The sequence below is a fragment of the Oryctolagus cuniculus genome, chromosome 15, assembly GCF_964237555.1.
Source record: "Oryctolagus cuniculus chromosome 15, mOryCun1.1, whole genome shotgun sequence".
NCBI lineage: Eukaryota > Metazoa > Chordata > Mammalia > Lagomorpha > Leporidae > Oryctolagus > Oryctolagus cuniculus.
In genome coordinates this window covers 81,733,075-81,752,859 of record NC_091446.1, presented here as the reverse complement: position 1 = coordinate 81,752,859, position 19,785 = coordinate 81,733,075, and the positions used below count along the sequence as shown (strand labels likewise).

The following is a 19,785-nucleotide window of genomic DNA, read 5'->3' as shown; positions in this document are numbered from 1 at the left end:
GGCCCCTCCAGGCGGGAGGCTTGGGGAGCTCAGCCTTGCACCAGGAACCATCTCACCTTGGCTGAGCCAGTGAGTTGTCCATCGAGGTAGGTGGAGACAGTGCAATTCCTTTTCATTTCCTTGGTGACAACCACGGCCAGGTGATGCCACTGACCACAGGCCAGCAACTGGCCGCACCTGACCTGCAGCTGGCGTCCTGCCGAGGGCTCAGCATCGTCTTCAGGTTCCATGACGTCTGGAAGAGAACAGGAACGCCGGCCGTCACCGGTGCTGCACCTGCTGCAATGGCCCAGCAGAGCTGCAGGGGACGTGCCCTGGTCAAACAACCCTGGCCTCAGCCCAGCCCTCCTTGACCTTCACCCCTGGTGCCAGACCCAGGTGTGGGCACTGCTAGGAGTGCTAACACACTGAATTGTCACCACCACCTTGAGGGGCAGGCACTACCACTACACTCATTTTGCTATCCTCAAGTGTGGTTAGGTGGCTCTGCCCAAGGTGATGCAGGCCGGATTCAAACCCAGGGTCTCCCATACACTAGACTGCTTTGTGATGATGCCAATTTGCAGGCTGTGTCCTGTGCCACATGTGTCGGCCATCCTCCGATCCTCCTAGGCGCTTGCTAAGAAACAGTGCCACTCTTAGGACACGCAAAAGGAGCAGGAACAGGTGGCTAAGCGATGCCTGGCATGGCCACCTTGGGCAGGTGAACTTGGAGAACAAGGCTAAGGTCCAATGGGCAGAGCCAGGACCTGTCACCAGCACTGCTACGGGATGACCGGGCTCCCAGGTGCCCAGAGTCACCAGCGGGCCCTGGCAGCATGGGCCAACCCTAGGATATGAGGCCACTTCGGCTCATGAACCTTGCTCAGGGAAGGATGCAGCAGCCTCAATCCCAATGAGGCAGAGCCCCCCGAGTTGTCCCTGGCCACTGCCCCTGGCCACTGCCCCTGGCCACTGTCCCTGGCCACCCTGGGAGGGCAGAGCTGAGCTCCTGGAAGATTTCCGAACACAACCTCTAGAGCCAGGCCAAGGGCTGGGTCTTGTCCACCTGACTGTAACCCCAGAGCCCAGGCCACAGGGGCACACAGTACTACTACAGACCATTCTCCAGGTGTGGAACCCACAGGGGCAATGCCAAAAGCTGAGGAGGATCCTGGGGTCACCCCCGCCCCCGTCTAGAGCGTCTGACACAGCCCCGGCTCCCCTGAGGTGGGCGGGGCCAGCTCCAGACCCCAGCGCCTCACCCAGGGGCTGAAACTCTTTCTCTTCTGTGGATACAACCAGGGAGAGGTCTTCGGGGCAGAGGCTGACAGAGAAGCAGACGAAGGGCTGCTCGGTCCTGGCCAGGTGACGCACCACGGTCAGGAAGCGCAGCGGGTGGCCCTCGGTGGGAGCGGCCGGCCGGCTGATCAGGAACCAGCAGGAGAAAGTCAGGCCCCCGGGGGGAGGGAACACTCTGGCAGCGCCTGGGGAGGGAACACAGCACCCCTGAGGTCTTTGTCCTGCTGAGGACCCTCTGCGGCCCCCGACTCAGCTCAGCCACGGCACCTGCCGGGGGCCAGCCCGGGTCCGACCTCACTCACCAATGCGCCTTCCCCTTCGGCTCCGCGCTGCCTCGCCAAAGGGGCAGAGGCAGGGTCAGCATCCCTGAGGTGGCTCACAAGGGGACCCCGGTCAGCTTATCTCGACTCCGGCAGGCAGGGCGGAGGACACTGACCTCGCTTAGCCAAACGCTGGACAGGAAAGGGTGCCCCCTGGCCTCCCACGCAGGTAGCAGCAGTGGTGACCGAGACGGGGATGCTGACCTCACTGTGCAGGCAGAAGCAGCAGCCGTGTTGGCAACCACTGGTGCCACGCTGACGTGGAAAGAGAGTTTGCCCGCACTGGTGGGTTGGGAAGGCACTGGGTCCTCAGCCCCTACCCTCCCGTGGAAACCTGGAATCCAGTTCTAACAGAGAGTGCCGGGTTCAGGCAGCCCCTGAGCACTGGCGCCGTTCTGCCCGGTGCACGTCAGCTGAGCACTGCACTGTGTGAAGCAGGTTGAGGCCCCGGCTGTCCCCATGGGAACTACTTGCTGAGGGCTGCACCATTCTTGGGGCTGTCAGCATGGATCTCACACTTCTCTCTAGAGAGAGCTGTAGGGCCGGCTGACACGGACAAACTAAATGAGTCAAACCCGAGCCCAGGGACCAAGTCTGCCACCGAGTCCCCAGCCATGGGCCTGGACACTTGGGACACACAACGAACAGGCCACTGCTTCTGAGAGCAACTGGGGAGCTGAGGGATGCTCTGACCCCAGGTACTCAGGGCCAAAGAGCAGAGTCACCCTCTCCCGAGACACCTGGTGGAACTGGGCCATCGGGGCCCCCTGTGGCCCCACTCCTGGGGCAGGCGGGCAGCCGACCTCCCTGGGAAGTGCCTACCTGTCCCAATTCCTCCCGAGATGGAGTACTCGGTGCCGGATCCCATGACGGTAGCCAGCGTGGGAATAAACAGAGAGCTGGAAACAGAAAAGCATGTCAAGGCATCCACCCCACCAAGCCGGCTGCCCTGGGCTGGGACGTCTCTGCTCTCTGTCCTCCTGCGGGGGCCTCGCCCCTGCTTAGACCACACAGCCCCCAGGGACAGAAAGCAGCCGGTGCCCAAGGGCTGGCCAAGAGGGAGGAAGCCACACTGGAGGCAGGACATCACGTGAGGGCACTCCAAACACAGCCGCACCAGCAGAGAGGCAGCTGGCCCTCCACGCCCCGGGCACATGTCCATAACCCAGACACCTTCCTCGGCCAGCTGGCCAGAGCCCGTGGGAGCCAGGGCTTTGTCCTGTGTGTTCTAATTCACTGGGAATTAAGAAGTGGCCTTTCCAGGGTGTGAGGGCCCGCATACCCGTGGCCCTCCACCGACATGTCAAATTCCACAAACGATGGCGCCAGCGCCGCCCTCTGAGGCTGTAAGTTGCGTGGGGAGGTCATGGAGATGAGGCTCAGCGACGTCTGGAGGGCGGTGGCGGCGTCCGGGGACGTCCCTGAGGGCCTAAGGGCCGGAGCCGCCCCAGGGCACCAGTCAGAGATGGCTCCCGAACGCCCCTCGGCCCCTCCTGGGGTTGCGCTCTGGGACCCTAAACAAGAGAAGAGATGCGACTTTGCTCAAAGCACTCCTGCCTTCCTCCTGGCCACTGGTCTAATGTCCCTGCCACAGCCCAAGTGCAGACACCTCCTAGCATCCCCCAGGGGGGTTGCTGGACCCCAGCCTGGTCCGTTTGCTGGCTTGGAAGGCACTGAAGGGTGGTAGTAACCTACCCGCCACAGGAACTTGCCCCTTTCTTTCTTCCAGGGTGCTCCCCTCTCCAACACAGCCACGTCCCACTGCTGCCTGTGGCCTGCCCCACTGGAGCCACTCACGGGGGCCTTGTCTCAGCCTGAAGGCCCGGCCCCTGCTTCATAGCAGCCTTTCTCCAACACATCTCTCAGCCCCCGTCTCTGGCTGCCAGCCCCAAGCCCGGCTCTGCATCCTGGCTTCTCAGCTGAGCCCTCTTCCTAATATGCTATGTGATCATCCCCCGAATACATCCACACCATTCTCTCCCCCAAGCTGTCCCCTGGACCAGCACTCTTCAGGCGTTACCTGATGCTTTGGCTCCTGACACCGTAACTCAGCCCTGAGCTCTGAGCTGGGCAGACCCCCCCCCCCGCCCCGCCCCGTCCCTGCACACCTGGGCCCCGCTGGGCGGTGAAGGAAGTCCTATCACTGACTCACGCCCCGAAGCCCAGGCTCGTCATCACCTGTCCTGCGTGGAGAGAGCTCCATCTTGCTCCTCCCACACCTGCCTTTCTCCAGACAGAATCAGCTTTGCACCTGCTCGCCTCCCTGCACCTGCTGTCCACCGTCCCAGAGCAGGCTGCCGACCTCTCTCTCCAGTCCCGTGAGCCTGCCCCAGTTCCTTCCTCTGTCCTCACCTGAGCAGCCGGGGGTGCCTTGGTGCGCCCGAGATGGCCTGAGGACCCTCACTGCGCTCGACGGAGGCGGGACGATACCGAGTCCGAGAAACTGTCTGTACATCAGAACGCACAGGAGAGCGAGTGAAGGCATTGCTGCAGGCAGACGTGCTCCCCTGAGCTCCGCGACCTGCCACGCCCTTACCTGTGCTCTGCCCCCTTCACCTGCAAGGCCCATCCGGGAGCCGCACCGTCCCACCAACCCAGCCGCAGAGCCCCCAAATTCAGGAGTCTCAAGGCAGGCCTGCGCCATCCATGCTTTATTGTTTCCTAAAGGAACTGACTGCTTTTACCAGCACGATGGCTTTGTCTGGCAGCCCACATGCCTGGCGGCTGAAAGAGGCTGGCCCGGCCCCCGGGCGCCATGCCTGCTGGCTGGAGCGGTCACCCCCTTCCCTCCCTGCACTGGCCCCTGTGTGTGTGTCAGCAGGGTGGTGTGACCCTCCGGGCAGGGGAGGGTCCCTGGGAGGCTCCTGCGCTCCCATCCACAGCCTGTTTGTCTTCTACACCTGCTGCTTCCTGGGTAGCTTCCCTCCCTGTTGTTGCTGTTAGGAAATACATGGCCTCGTAGAGGGACCCCGAGCAGCATACAGAGGTACATGCCCTGGCCCCTCTGTCCTGGAAGTCCCTGCAGCTGCCAGCCCCCAGCCAAGGCTTCCACGCCTCCACTCCTTGTCTAGTAAACTGTAAGCCCCTTGTCCGGCCCCACCAACCCCAGGGGAGCAGGCTGGATCTGCTTCGTGGGCACCAGCACTGTGGTCTATAGCCTTCCAGCACTGAATGCCCGGGCAAGTCGGTGCTCTGCGGAGGAGCGAGGAGGGGGTGTCGGGACTCCTGTCCCTGCGGCCCACGGGGTGCCCCCAGCCAGGACACAGCACGGGGCCCTCGGTACCTCAGCACGTCCGGCTCGATGGTCTGGGAAGCAAGCTTTTCAAAAATCCGGATGAGGCGCGAGTGCAGGGGGCCGCTGCCGGCGGCCAGGGCCCTGCGGCAGGAGCTCATGAGTGTCCCGAGCATTCCCGCTTCGCACATCACCTGGCGGCTCTTCTCTGACTTCACCAGGCACTGGAGGTGGCTGGCCAGGGAGCACTGGATCTCTTCCGAAAGCTGAGAGGTGACCAAAGCAAGCCGTGAAGACCAGGGGACCGCCCCTACCCTGGCGGACCCTGGCCTGCTGCACCCCCTCGGGGGCGGGTGTTCATCCTCTGCTCCCTCAAACAAGTATTCAGTGGGCTTACAATGTCAGCTTCCAGGGAACAGTCCTGGGGAGGCAAAGATGAGTAGGGCCCTGCCCCTGCCCCATGGGATCACAGAGAATCAGCCTCCTCCACGCAGCAGGACAGGTGCTCCCGCAGAGAATTTAGTGTCTCGGACGGAAGGGGTCCCTGAGGCCCCTCACTCATTTCATGGAGCTCCTGGCAGGGGTACAAGGAAGACCAGCCCTGGCCTCTATGGCCACACTGGATTCTTCCTGTGATGAGAGTAACTCCTGGGTATCCCGGATGTGCCAAGTCCTGCTCCCTAAGCATTTGAACGTGGAGCGTTGAAGCAATCCCTGTGACGAGGTCCAGAATCAACCCCATTTCACAGATCAGAAAACGGAGCCCAGGGCAGTGACCTGTGCAGGGCCACATGGTAAGGGCAGAGCCTGTGTCTGACCTTCGACTTCCCTTCACTCTGCCAGCTCCTGTCCTCATGGGAAGTCATGTGAGGGGTCCCCTCCCCAGACATGGCAAGAGCATGTTCCTACCACAAACAGACAGAAATAACTCAGACCCCCTCCAGAGGTTTCTCACAAGCCTGTAGCACCTGCCAGTCCTTCCAAACGTGCAGGGGAAAAAATGGAATTCGAAGAGAGTTTCTTTTGGTGCAAAGGCAATTTTGAAATCCACGTATGATTTTTTTCATGATACGTGCCTTTTCCATATATTCGGAAGAAAATGATTCCATTTCCCTACAAAATATCTGGGGATGTATTTCAAGGAGTAACATGTAGGACAAGATGCATTTGCACTGCTTCTCACCAGCTTCTGGAAGTTAAACAAATGGTACGTGTGTCTCACCTCCCATCCTCCCACCTGCCTTCCAGCTGGGCAACACTCACTGCCCCTGCCCCAACAGCGGTGAGGGCCCCATTGCTGCAGTAACATTTCTGATGTCAGAGATAGGCAGCAAGCAGGTGGCCCAGCCCGCACTTAAGATGCCCACATCCCATAGCTGAACCTGGCCAGCTCTACAGCTCTACAGCTCCTGACCCCAGTTCCCTGCCAATGCACACCCTGGGAGGCAGCTACCCATGTGGGAGTCCTGGGCCGAGTTCCAGACTCCAGGATTTCACCTGGCCCAGCCCTGCCTGTTTTGGGGAATGAACAACACAGATGGGTTCATTTTCTCTCTCTCTCTCTCTCTCTCTCTCTCTCTCCCTTTCTCTCTCTCTCCTCTCTCTCTCTTTCTCCTCCCCCCTTTCTCTCCAACTCCCAAATAAATCAAAATGTTCAAAAATAAATAACAAGTGAATTCTGGACAGGATGAAATGCCATTGGAGTGATCTGGCGAGCAAAGTTCTGCCAGGGTGAACTCTCGTGGCTTTGTCAGTGCTCCCTGGTGTCACCAGCATCGAGGACAGAACTCACCACCTGGAGGAGCTGGACCCCCTTCCCGTGAGCCTGAGCTGTGGATGGACACAGGCAGCCCAACGGGGACAGAAACTGCTGGTAGAAACGGTGACAGTCACCCAATAGTCCCGCCTCCATCATCACCATTTGCACACTGGGGAACTCTCCCCCACTTCCAGGTCTTCAGGTTCAGACTGTCCCGTCCTGGGCACCCCAGCCCCACCTCTGCCCCCTGTGTCCACTGTCCTTGAAACAGAAGAGGGTCACCCACACTCTCACCTCCAACTCCCCTCTCCCAGAATAGGGACTTTCATAGCTGGCACCTGCCCGCTTCATTTGGGGGTGAGAGCTGAGGCCACAGCTTGCATGGGACAAGATGCACAACTGATATCATCATGCACTATTAATAAGAAATAAATAGAAACACCTGCAATCACTCATATTAATTGGCAGACTTCTGGGTTTTGTTCTTGTTGTTGTTTATTTGTTTTTTGAGTTTTTTTTTTCTTGGTTCACTTTTTGCTCCGCGCCCCAACACCAGAACAGGAATACTTAAAAAATCTAAATATGCGAAAAAGAAAGAAAAAGGAGAAAGTTTGCAAAGGCAAGAATTGCTGAGCTTGCCTAATGATGCCACAAGTTGACTCCAAAATTGCTCAATACCCCATAATGGAGGAGGGAGAATTGATCGTCCTCATTATCACTGCAGCTCTGTCAATACCAATATTGCCTTGTTTTGAATAAAATGTGCTGTTTTTTTCAACGTTGGTTCCAGTAAAATGGGGTTTTCGTGAAAATATGAGCAGTGGCAGGAAACCAGTCTGGTCTCTCCCCCTCCAAATGGATTGATTTTCCTAACGCAGATGACTCGCAAGGCAGGAAAGGGGGTGGTGGTTCAATTAGGACTCTGTTGAGAGCGCAGGGTCACCCGACAGGCGGGCAGGCTGGACCCGCGAGGCACGTGATCGCGGAGTGACCTGTGCTGTGGCGCTGAGGACGGCTCCACTCCCTGCACTCGGCAGGCGAGACTCCAAGTCAGCCTTTGTCCTGCTGCGGATGCTACCTCCTTCTCTCTTTCTCAGCTTTCTCTCCTGGTGCACACGGGTCCCAGGGGGATGTCAGGTGCATCAGTCCCCAGTGTCCCGTCACTTTAGCCGCACAGTCTCAACACCAACAGGAAGACTACCAGGTGTCCAGCGCCAGCTCCCCTCCCTGTGAAGGAACCTGGGACTTTTGATCCGCTCACACCGGAACTAGTCGGGTGTTCCAACTTGGTTGCAGTGTTCTTTATGTGATGATTTGGGGAGAGCAGTGACAGACTCTGAGAGACCAAAGACTGCACAGGTGGTGCCCGGGACCATCGGGGCCCGCAGGTGTGTTTCACTCTGCAAGTAGCCTTGGCCAATGCTTTCTCAGAATTCGTTCTCCCTTCATGTGGCCATTGCACCACAGTCCTACACCCTGACACGTTCATTTGTGCTGCTCCTATGGCGTGGTGGGCCCGGGAGTCTGTGTTCTTGGTTTGGGTGTAAGAGAGAACTCAGCGCCCAGCAAACCATGAGAACCTTGGCCAAAGGGCCTGGCCTCCTCGATGCATAGGGCAGGTTTGGAACCAAAACACCAAGACCAAGATGCACGTGGCTGGCTGCCTGCCTTCCTGCTCCAGACCTGCTGCCTTTGCAAACAACACACACAGGACAGACCATGCCCTCAGCAGCTGAAGCCCCAGGATCTCAGATTTAAGAAGGGTTTCTCTCGTTCCCATATGACTTCCCCCCCCACCGCCACAATCAGGTCATAGTGATGTTCTCCCCCTTGGCCCAGCATAGCTCAAAGTGGGCAAAGTCCATGCCAACCCCATCCCTAAGCTCCTACTCATTACTCAAAGGACAATTCACACAGCCTCTCATCCAAGCAAGGTTTTCTGACTCTCAACCTAGCACCATGTTCAAGCTTCAATCAAGATGAATACCACACTATCGCTGGTTCTATCATCTATCTATCTATCATCCATCTCTATCATCTATCTGTATCTATCTGCATCTATCATCCCTCTCTGTATTTCTATCTCCATCTCTATGTCGCAATCTCTCTTTGTTCCCCCTCCACTCCTACAACACTGGAGTAACAGAAATATTTGGGGGGATGAGAAAGAGCATAGGAAATGTAGAAATTCAACACATGTCTAATGCGCTATAATTTAACAAAGCAAGGATCCTGCTTTACCAACGTCTATTGGAGGAAATGGCTCTTTCCAAATGGCCTGCGCTTATACAATGCTCTCCAGGGCCATTAACGCCGTCAATATTTTAGTTACTTGAAACCCATGCGATTAGTCCAATGCATCCGAAACACAGGCTCATTCCAGAAAATGACACTCAGCTTTTCCAAACACAGGCACCGATGCGTGACAGACACACACAGCTCTGAACCCCAATCCTCTTTCCATCCCCTCAGACTGCACCTGGACGTTTCCATAGCGGCAGGAAGCTTGCAGCAGCCTTTAGGTCTCTGGAACATACTGATAGCAACTCGGGGTGCAGACTGAGGATACGCAGCAATCCCTCCCACGCCTGTCATTGCTCCCATAACCTCCCCGGCCCACCAGCCAGCCTGGCACAGTGGTAGGAGGCCAGGTGCACACACACCAGTTGGCAAGGCTGTTCACTCTCACTGAATCGCTTCAAGTTTCAAGCCTTCACCTGCTAAACAGGAAGACTGAAATTCACCTTGCAGGATTTTATCAGGATGCAGTGACAACTGTCTGCAGAGTTTCTGGCATCTAGCCACGGCAGCCGCAGCAGCCAGGACAAGCTTCCCACGCCGCCAAGTCCCTCCACCACACTAAGCACTCGCGTATTGCTTCGTGTAACCCACCATCGTCCCACAGAGAGACGAGCTCAGGGTCAAAGCTGACAAGGAACTCTCCCAGGGCTCTGCGGCTGCCAAGCTCACAGTCTGCCGTCTTCAGGGCCTGAACCAAGCCCTGGGGCAGTCAGTGCTCATCGGGTGATGAGGATGATGGTGACAATGGTGGTGATGGCAAGCATGGTGGTGATGATGGTGGGGATGGTGATGATAATGGTGGGGATGGTGGTGATGGTGATGATGATGGCGATAGTGATGATGATGGTGGTGATGGTGATGATAATGGTGGTGATGTGACGGTGATGATAATGGTGGTGGTGATGATGGTGATGATAATGGTGGTGATGTGATGGTGATGATAATGGTGGTGATGTGACGGTGATGATAATGGTGGTGGTGATGGTGATGATAATGGTGGTGATGTGATGGTGATGATAATGGTGGTGATGATGGTGGTGATGATGGTGATGGTGATAATGGTGGTGATGATGGTGATGGTGGTGGTGATGTGATGGTGATGGTGGTGATGATGAGAATGGTGATGATGATGATGATAATGATGGGAAGTAACTCAAGAAAATGCAACCGAGGCCCTTCACGATGTGGCTCCAGCTGACTTCTCCAGCCCCACCCACTCACTGCCTTCCCACCCCGTGAGTCTGTCTTGGCCCAGTTGACTATTCCAATGGCCGCAGAGGCATCTTCACATGTGCTTCTCTCTGCATCGGAGCGCCTCTTCCCTCTCTCTCTGTGCCATCTGGCATGCACACACCTTTTCTCTAAGCTTCGTTCAAGTGCCGTGCCTCTCTGTCCCGGGGCCCTGTGCTGCGGCCGTCACGACGTGTGTTTCGTACGCTTCTCGGCCTGCCGTGTTTGAGGAAGCCCTGACTCCAAGTTCCAGTGACATCATCTCCATCTCTTCAAAGACACGTAGCAGGTGCTTGGTAATTAGTAGCAGAGGCAAACACATCACTCTTGCTGCTGTCACACAGCCTGTGTTCCACCTCTGGTCCTCCCACGCTGTGGGTGACGGCTATCACACACGCAGCAAATTTCTCTCTGCTAGAACTGCCTGGGGGCCACAGCCCTGGAGGAAGTGGGGGTAGCAGTTGGACCTGGAAAGTCCTCCTAATACAGGTCAGAGGTCCGGCCCAAGGCCACATCCCTAACAGCAAAACCCTCATGGCTGCTGAGTGTACCGGAAAAGTATTTTTCTTTTTCTGGGCAGTTATTTCTTTCTGGGGCCAACTCGGCTCCAAGAGAACTGAGCTGCACTCTAGTTTTGCCTTGTACCCAGGAGCAAGCCTGCCACCAGTTTTTAACTCAGGCAGTGGCACCAGAGGCAGAAGGAGAACTGGATTCTTTGCTTTCAACACCAGCTCCCAGGGCTCGCATTTTGGAGGGGGCAAAAACACCTCTGGGTTGTGCACAGAACAAACTGAGAGCAGCCACAATTGGAAAGAAACCAGAACAGAACACTCGCGAGGTTATTTAAGTCATGGCCCCTAAACTGACTCCAGTCCCTTGGAAAGACATCAATTTCTCACCCACGGCGAGGAAGAACATGTGAGTTACGTAAACTGCAGAAGCGCACAAGGAGCCCCACCGGCAGACCCAGGAGTCAGGGGGCCTTGCCTTCTATCTTTTTAGTCACACTGCCATCTACTGAAATACACTCGGTTTCCTGCACCCAAACCTGCAGAGGCCTGCAGGCACTTCTGCTTCCGCATTTGCCCGCGCCGTCTCATTTCTCGTTTGATTTACTGTGCTATTTGTTGCCGTGAGGCCTCCCCCACCCCTTTTCAGAAATCAATTACGGTAATTATCCAACGTTTAATAGCTGCTGACTTGGCATCTGCAGAAAATACTTGAGAAAATGCACCGAGACGTTTCATTTGCATATCTGAGAGACAGTGAGGGAGAATTAGACTTTTTCTAAATTACCTACTGTGACCTGAATATAGAAGAAGTATCGCCCCAAATGGAATTCTCAGTTGCCTACTGAATTTGTCCCGTCACTCTCACGGGCTGAGCACAGAGCAGAGGTTCTTCCCCACACAGGGAGGTGGCAACTCGAGTTGTTTAAGCTGAAACCCAGGCTCAGCCGGGGAGATTCTACGTGCGAATGCAAGAGTGGGGTGGAGTGCTGTCTGCTCTGTGTCACTCCATGCGCCCTCGTTGCTGTGGGCTGTGCAGAACGCATAGCTCGGCACTCACAAGACCGCCCAAATCACTGGCCTGGTCGTCGACACGGCAAGGACGCTGGCTGCATTCTGTGAAATACAGACAAGGCAGCCAGATGTCCTCACAGGAAGCTGATGGCTCCTGGGAAGATGCACAATGCCCGGATGGCAGGACGTGGCCTTCTGTGACGGCGGCAAGATCAGAGACTCACGCGTCAAACACGACTTGCAGTGTGGGACCCCAGGACCCTGGGCAGTCACACAACACTTCTGAGCCTTGAGCACTCGCACCTGCACTTCAAAGAGCCACGGCAGGAGATTCACAGCACAGAGATGACCCCAGTGCGCACGGGTCTCTGCTATGCCCCGGCAAACCTTGTTGTGACCAGTCAGACACAGAAGGTAAGATCCCAGGTTTTGAGCAACTCATTGACTGAAAGACATTTGATTTGGGGGGTGGTCAAATGCTTTCATCCAGCAGTTGAATGCATAAGGCGATTACAGTGGCTGGACTTTTTTTAATTAAAAATTTTTAAATTTATTTATTTGAGAGGCAGTCACACACACACACACACACACACACACATACACACACAGACTCTCATTTGCTATTTCATCCCCCCGCCTCCCGCCCCAAACACCTGCAATGGCCAGGGCTGGGCCAAGACCAAAGCTGGCAGCCGGGAGCTCAATCCAGATCTCCCACATGGGTTTCAGAAACCCAATTTCTGAGCCATCAGTGCTGCCTCCCAGAGTGCTCAGTAGCAAGAGGCTGCAGAAGCTGGGCATCGGACCCAAGTCCTCTGCCGTGAGATGCCATCATCTTACCCAAGGTCTTAACCTCTAGGCCAACCACCCATGCCACGTTGGTCTTTCAAGATGGCTGCCAGGAAGTGCCTCTCCTGGACACATGCAGGGGAGGTGTGTGTCTTCTCCCTTTGGGTCTAAGCTGAGCCTGGGCTCAACTGGACCATTAGAAAGCTGTGGGAACAGCCCTGGCTTGTCCCACGCATAAGCCTTCAGAAGTCACAAGATGCAGTGTGGCCTGCTGGAGAGTCCCCGGGGGTGAGGAGTGGGGACACAGGGAGAGGCCAGATGGACAGGGCGACATGGAGGAGAATCGACAGCTTGAACTAAGGCCCTGCTGTGTGACCCAGCTGGGCCAGCCCAGGAGCCCCTCACCATGTGAGCCGGCCTTGCGAAGGGGCAGAGCTGCTCTGTGAGTGAAGAGGCCACCATGGCTGATCTAACCCCACAAGCATCACCAGCCCTGCTGGGCCCTGTCCAGCGTCCTGACTCACAGAATCGTGCGAAGGAACAGCCCAGCTGCTGACCCCATTGTCTCCAGGCTTCCTCCTTGCCCACCACTGTTGACAACTGTGGCATGAATTCCCTTCCACGGCTGTCTATAGGGGAGTCTCCAAAGGGTCATGTTCACATGTAGCATGCAAACACTATGCGTGGCTTCCGCAATGTTTTGCACCAAAAGAAACCTGTGTTTTAGGTCCATTGTGAACAAATGTTTTTGAAGTCCCTCACGTATGGCTCTGTCCAGTGATTTCACTACCGCTTTGCCATCTCTCTCTTTCTCTCTCTCTTTCTCTCTCTCTCTGCAGACCAACAGGGACCAGAACAAGCCCAGGCACTGAGGAGATGTTGACATGCAACTGCCCTGAATCCCACACATTCTCCAGGTGGAAACATCCCCACCCCTGCACACCAAGACTTTCTCTCCTCCGTCCACTTCTCCCACTGACCTTGAAGGGCTTACAAGATTTGTATCGGGATCACTGTCACTGTCGGGCTGGGATTAACCATGCCAACCAGCTGTCATTTCTTCCTGAAGTGTGTTGCCTACTTTTCAACTCCTACTCCAGCACAGCTGGACCCTTCGTCACCTCCCAGAAGTGCCAGGCCCCTGTTGCTCATTCCATGGGAGGCAACCCAGGGAGGACCACATTCAGTGTGAGGAGCACCAACTGGGAATCCTCCAAAGTCATTTAAATGATCTGAACTTGTGTTTCCCCACTGGTTACAAAAAGAGAGAACGCCCCCGACAAAACTGCTTAGGAGACTTAAATACACAGTGAAGGGCCTGGTAGCCACCAGTTCAACTGAATAAATCTAAAGTGCTACATTTTCTTTCCTTCCTTTAAAAAAATTTATTTGAGAAGCAGAAAGACAGAGACATAGAAGTCGAGAGAGCTCCTATCTGCTGGTTCATCCCCCAGATGCTGCCCACAGCCAAGGCTGGGGCTGAAGCTGGGAGTGGGAACCCCATCCGGGTCTCCCACGTGGGTGGCAGGAATCTAGGCACTCGCGTGATCGCTGCTGTGCCTCCGAGAGCAGGGAGCAGCAGGCAGCTGGAGCCCGGAGCAGGCTGGGCGTAGCACCAGGTGCTCTGACGTCCTACCGGGAGCCCAGAGCAGAGCTGGGCGTAGCACCAGGTGCTCTGACGTCCCACCGGGAGCCCGGAGCAGAGCTGGGCGTAGCACCAGGTGCTCTGACGTCCCACCGGGAGCCCGGAGCAGGCTGGGCGTAGCACCAGGTGCTCTGACGTCCCACCGGGAGCCCGGAGCAGAGCTGGGCGTAGCACCAGGTGCTCTGACGTCCCACCGGGAGCCCGGAGCAGAGCTGGGCGTAGCACCAGGTGCTCTGACGTCCCACCGGGAGCCCGGAGCAGAGCTGGGCGTAGCACCAGGTGCTCTGACGTCCCACCGGGAGCCCGGAGCAGAGCTGGGCGTAGCACCAGGTGCTCTGACGTCCCACCGGGAGCCCGGAGCAGAGCTGGGCGTAGCACCAGGTGCTCTGACGTCCCACCGCATGCAGGGCATCTTCCAGGTCTTCCTTAACAACTCCAGTCTCCTCCTCACAGCTTCCGGGATATGTGTGCTTCCGATGCTTTCGTCTGCTCTGAGGTTCTCGACACCCACGTGTGATGGGACTGGAACCAGGGCTCCCCTTTGACTGTCATCTTGGAGCTGTGCATTCACCTTGGTAGAGGCTACCTGGCCCCCTCCTTCACACAACCCCCAGACTCCCCTCCAAAGGCAGCCCCCCCGCCCCGTGTGGCAGCTGACTGCAGGCGAAGCTTCCCCACGGCTGCCCCTCACTGCTTCCCCACATGCCACGCCCAGGCCATTCTCCACCCAACAGCCCAGGACACCTTGTCGATACAGAGACCTGACCCTGTCATCCCCACTCCCTTGAGAGAGGCTTCTTATCACCCTTGGGAGGCTCCAGCCTGCCCCTGCCCAGCCCAGAGCCCACGTGCCGCTCAGTTCTCTCGGCACTGCCCCCGCTGCCTGCAGTAAGATCCTTCCCTCCTGGCTAATAACTCCACATCTTTCAAGGCTCTACTGCAACATCACCACCTAAGAGACAGTTTCCCTGATCTCCACCTCTTCACCTAGAGCAGATCAGACGGGGCCTGTCCCCTCCTCTACCCCATCATTCTCTCCCTCACCACCCGGTTCCGCCCCTTGCTATTGTCCATCGCTGTGTGTAACTGCACATCCATTTGTGAGGGGCTTTATTTCGTCCGTGTGCACTGTCGCCACCTCCCTATCCCCACCACAGGTGCATGCTCCAGGGACAGTGCCTATTTTTCCCATTGTACTAGCCCTGTATTCCCTGAAAGGAGCTCAGGACCAAGACCTCAGCCAGCACCCATGGGGCAGACGAATGTGTAGGTGGCCAGTGTCCTCCTGTCCCCCTCCAGTCCCAGGTGCTGGGCTTAGCGCCTGAGACCTGCCGGGTGAAGATTTCAGAATTTTTTCCCCCATTTTTTTTTGTTCCATGGTTGTTTCTAGAAGTCCCTTGGCCAACAGAAGTCACCTGTTTTGCATAGCCTTGGGGGGGGGCACCACAAACTCAATCCAGGGCCCAAGATAAACTGATGCTTGCTTCCCAAGGACGGCCCCACTGACGCAGGGCACTGAGGGCAACGAGAAGAAAAGGAATCTCAGGCCACAGGGAGCTTGGGATAGGTCACATGACCAAGACGGGCTTTGTCTTGGGCACGCGTCCATCAGCAGGTACCTGCGGGTGGTCCTCGTGGTGGAGCCGAGGCAGCAGCCGCACCATGGTGCACACGATCCCGGGATGCATGATCACGGCGTCACCTTCCTCTGCCCTGCAGAGAGGGAAAGCAGCGCTTCAGACACAAGCCCTTCGAGGCTCTTCCCTCTTCTCGCCGAACTCTCTGGATCTTCCTCTTACAGACAGAGCGGCCAGGATCCACAGCCTCAGTCTACCACTTCCTGCCTGGGTGGCCCTGAATGGCTGCATCTGAGCCTGAGTGTCCTGCACAACGCCGCCCTCCCTCCGACAAGCACACAGCACTGCTCTTGAGCTCTCAGACGTAATACCTGGTTCACAGTTGACACTTGAAGGACATGAGAGCCCTGGTCTCCCTCCCTTCCTTCCAGAAACATGGAAGATTACGAAGCTTTCATTGTAGATTAAACAGGTTAAACACATACACACACACACACGCACACACACACTTGTGGGTCCCTCCTGGTGGTGCGGGCATCTTCTGCTATGTCCCATACACTGCATACAATTTAAATGCCAGTAGAACTGCATTTAAACGCTGATTTAAACTCTGAAGACTAAAAAGTAAATGGTAGAAGAGAAGAAAACCCCAACCCAAAGCACCATGGAGCTGAAAAAGGAGTTCCCTGGGGCTTCTCCTCCAGCAGCAGCCTTTGCTGTGAACACACAAGTGCCCTTGAACCCAGAACCGCGCCTGGCGCAGGCGGCGGGGAAATAGCTCCTCTTGGAGTCCTCGCTCTCGTCCGAAGGGAGAGAAGCGAGGCTCCTGGAGGTCACATGAATTAGATTCCCTGGGGCTTTGTTTCTCCATTCTTTCCCTTCCCAGACTCTGGGCAGGTTCCTGGGTGGTGGCAGCAGGAGCAGCCAGGCAGACTCTAAGGCTCTCAGACACAAGAAACCTTCTCTGCAGAACAGGCGAGACCTCCACTGATTTTTCCTTTTCACCCAGCGACAGATGTCATTGTGGGGAAGAACGGAGACAGGAGAGGTAATGGGAGTGGCTCCTGGGATCCACGGTGTGCGCTGTGCTAGGAAGAGGATGACGAGGAGGCGGCTGAAGAAGCTGTGACTGCCAGGCTGTGGGTTGGTGCTGAGCTCAATTCTGACTGTGCACGTGTGCATTTTGACCCAGCCTGGGGGCAAACCACCACTGGAGACTGGCTTCCGTAAGAGGCAGACTGTCGGTGCATCAAATTGCCCAGCAAAGTCTTTGAGAGCTGAACTAACGCTGGGGCACGTACACAGAAGGTGGATAGAAACTTGTGGTCTCAGGCCGGCACTGCGGAGTAGCAGGTAGAGCCACCGCCCGCAGTGCCGGCATCCCATATGGGCGCCAGTTCAAGTCCAGGCTGTTCCACTTCAGATCCAGCTCTCTGCTGTGGCCAGGGAAAGCAGTAGAAGATGGCCCAAGTCCTTGGGCCCCTGCACCCACATGGGAGACCTGAAAGAAGCTCCTGGATCCTGGCTTTGAATTGGTGCAGCTACTGGCTCCTGGCTTCGGAATGCCGCAACCAACAGATAGAGGATCTCTCTCTCTCTCTCTCTCTCTCTCTCTCTCTGCCTCTCCTTCTTTCTGTGTGTAACTCTGACTTTCAAATAAATAAAATAAATCTTAAAAAAAAAGAAACAAAGAAACTTATCATCTGAACCCAACTGTGTCTGCTAGAACCCAATAATCAACACTCCCCATAAGACGTCAACAAGAGCCAGAGTTCCTAAGGTAACATTCAAACCTCCAGGGTCCAGCATGAAATTGCTCAACACTGAAATCTCATCAGCTCACATGGGGAAAGACAGCCAACAGACACCTGTGTGAAAAGCACACAGGAAACGGACTTCTCAAATGAAAATTTAAATCAGTTATGGTTAAGCAAACTCCAAGAAATGAAGGTGAACACTTTTGAAATGAATTTTTAAAATACAAAGTCTCAGAGTTTTTTTAAAAAAATGAATGCAACAGGCTAATCCTCTGCCTGCGATGCTGGTACCCCGGGTTCTAGACCCGGTTGGGGCGCCGGCTTCTGTCCTGGTTGCCCCTCTTCCAGTCCAGCTCTCTGCTGTGGCCCGGGAAAGCAGTGGAGGATGGCCCAAGTGCTTGGGCCCTGCACCCACATGGGAGACCAGGAGGAAGCACCTGATTCCTGGCTTTGGATCAGTGGCCATTTCGGGGGTGAACCAATGGGAGGAAGACCTTACTCTCTGTCTCTCTTTCTCACTGTCAAAAAAAAATGAATGCAACAAAAAAGAATCAAATGCAAACTTAAGAACTGAAAAATGAGGGAACCTTGAAAAGACTTACTGAATGAGAACAACCGAGGAAAAAGATGAGACGGGGAAAGAGCTCATGAATCAGAAGGCAGATCAACAGGAATCGCCCAAGCTAAACCACAAGAGGAAGCTTTTATTAAATGAAGAGAGTCTCACAATACCAAAAAGAACTAATGCTACTGCCATTGATGGTCTCAGAAGGAGAGGAGGAGGAGTTCAGAAATACTATGATGTTTTAATTACTCTAACTTTGTAATGTCTTTTAAAAGATTCATTTATCACTTGATTTGAAAGGCAGAGGGACAGAGAGGGAGGACAAGAGAGTGAGAGCGAGAGCAAGAGCGAGAGCGAGAGCTCTCCCATTCTCTGTTTCATTCCCCCCAAATTTCTACAAGAGCCAGGACTGGCCAAGCCCAAACCACAAGCTCAAAACTCCATCTGGGGCCGGCGCCGCGGCTCACTAGGCTAATCCTCCGCCTAGCGGCACCGGCACACCGGGTTCTAGTCCCGGTCGGGGCGCCGGATTCTGTCCCGGTTGCCCCTCTTCCAGGCCATCCCTCTGCTGTGGCCCGGGAGTGCAGTGGAGGATGGCCCAGGTGCTTGGGCCCTGCACCCCATGGGAGACCAGGAAAAGCACCTGGCTCCTGGCTCCTGCCATCGGATCAGCACGGTGCGCCGGCCGCAGCGCGCCGGCCGCGGCGGCCATTGGAGGGTGAACCAACGGCAAAGGAAGACCTTTCTCTCTGTCTCTCTCTCACTGTCCACTCTGCCTGTCAAAAAAAAAAAAAAAAAAAAAAAAAAAAAAAAAAAAACCTCCATCTGGGTCTCCTTCTTGGATGGCACAGACTCAATATCTGGGCCATCATGTGCTGCCTTCCTGGGCACGTGAGCAGGAGCTTGGATCAGAGGCAGAGTTGCTGGCCCTGGAGAGATACTCCGACATGGGATACGGCATCCTACATGGTGGCTTAACCAGCTGGGCCACAATGCCTGCCTCTGCAATCTCTATTTTTTTTTTTAAGATTTATCTATTCATTTGAAAGGCACAGTTATAGAGAGAGGTAGAGACAGACAGAAAGATCTTCCATCCACTGGTTCACTCCCAGTTGGCTGCAATGGCCAGAGCTGCACTAATCCTAAGCCAGGAGCCAGGAGCTTCTTCTGGGTCTCCCATGTGCGTGCAGAAGCCCAAAGATTTGGGCCATCTCCTACTGCTTTCTCAGGCCATAGTAGAGAGCTGGACTGGAAGTGGAGCAGCCAGGTCTCGAACTGGTGCCTTTATGGGATGCCAGCACTGCAGGCAGTGGCTTTACCTGTTATGCCACAGTGCCAGCCCCTGTAATATCTTTTAAAATCAGGCAGGGTGATGCCTCCTACTTTGATCCTTTTGCTCAGTATTGCTTCGATCACTAATCTTTTGTGGTTACATACAAATTTGAGTAGTGTTTTTTCTAGTTCTGTGAAAAACATCCCCAGCATGTTGGTAAGGACTGCATTGCAACTATAAATCACTTTCAGCACCATGGGCATTTTCATGACACTGATTCTTCCAATCCACTTTCCAAGAGTTTGGTGAAAGAAAAAAATGTTTTTGGAACATTTTTAGCCATTCTCTCTTCAAATGAAGTTAAACACATATGCTTTAGATTCAAGAAGCTTACTAAAATCCAAACAAAAGAAACAGAGACCCGTGCTCAATCACATCATTATTAAGCTCATCTGGATGGCTGTGGATCTTCTCATGAGAAAGTCGAAGGCAGAAGGACCACAGTTTTTAAGAGCTGCAAAGCAATGTACAGA

General features: G+C 55.3%; 1 protein-coding gene across 5 annotated transcripts in view; it reads right to left on the bottom strand.

Moving 5' to 3' along the window:
• Nucleotides 1-19,785, bottom strand: part of WDFY4 (WDFY family member 4) — a 275,027-nt gene that overhangs the window by 178,273 nt on the left and 76,969 nt on the right. For all 5 annotated transcript variants that reach the window (XR_007916089.2, XM_017338630.3, XM_051837552.2 and 2 more), the window contains exons 13-19: nt 15,700-15,793; nt 4,885-5,099; nt 3,954-4,048; nt 2,884-3,115; nt 2,424-2,500; nt 1,245-1,466; nt 57-235 (exon numbers count right to left, since the gene is read on the bottom strand). Coding sequence is in view for 4 of the 5 variants with exons in the window: in XM_017338630.3 (XP_017194119.2) it covers nt 57-235; nt 1,245-1,466; nt 2,424-2,500; nt 2,884-3,115; nt 3,954-4,048; nt 4,885-5,099; nt 15,700-15,793 (1,114 nt within the window). In the remaining variant the exon portion in view is untranslated. The remainder of the gene's footprint in view (nt 1-56; nt 236-1,244; nt 1,467-2,423; nt 2,501-2,883; nt 3,116-3,953; nt 4,049-4,884; nt 5,100-15,699; nt 15,794-19,785) is intronic.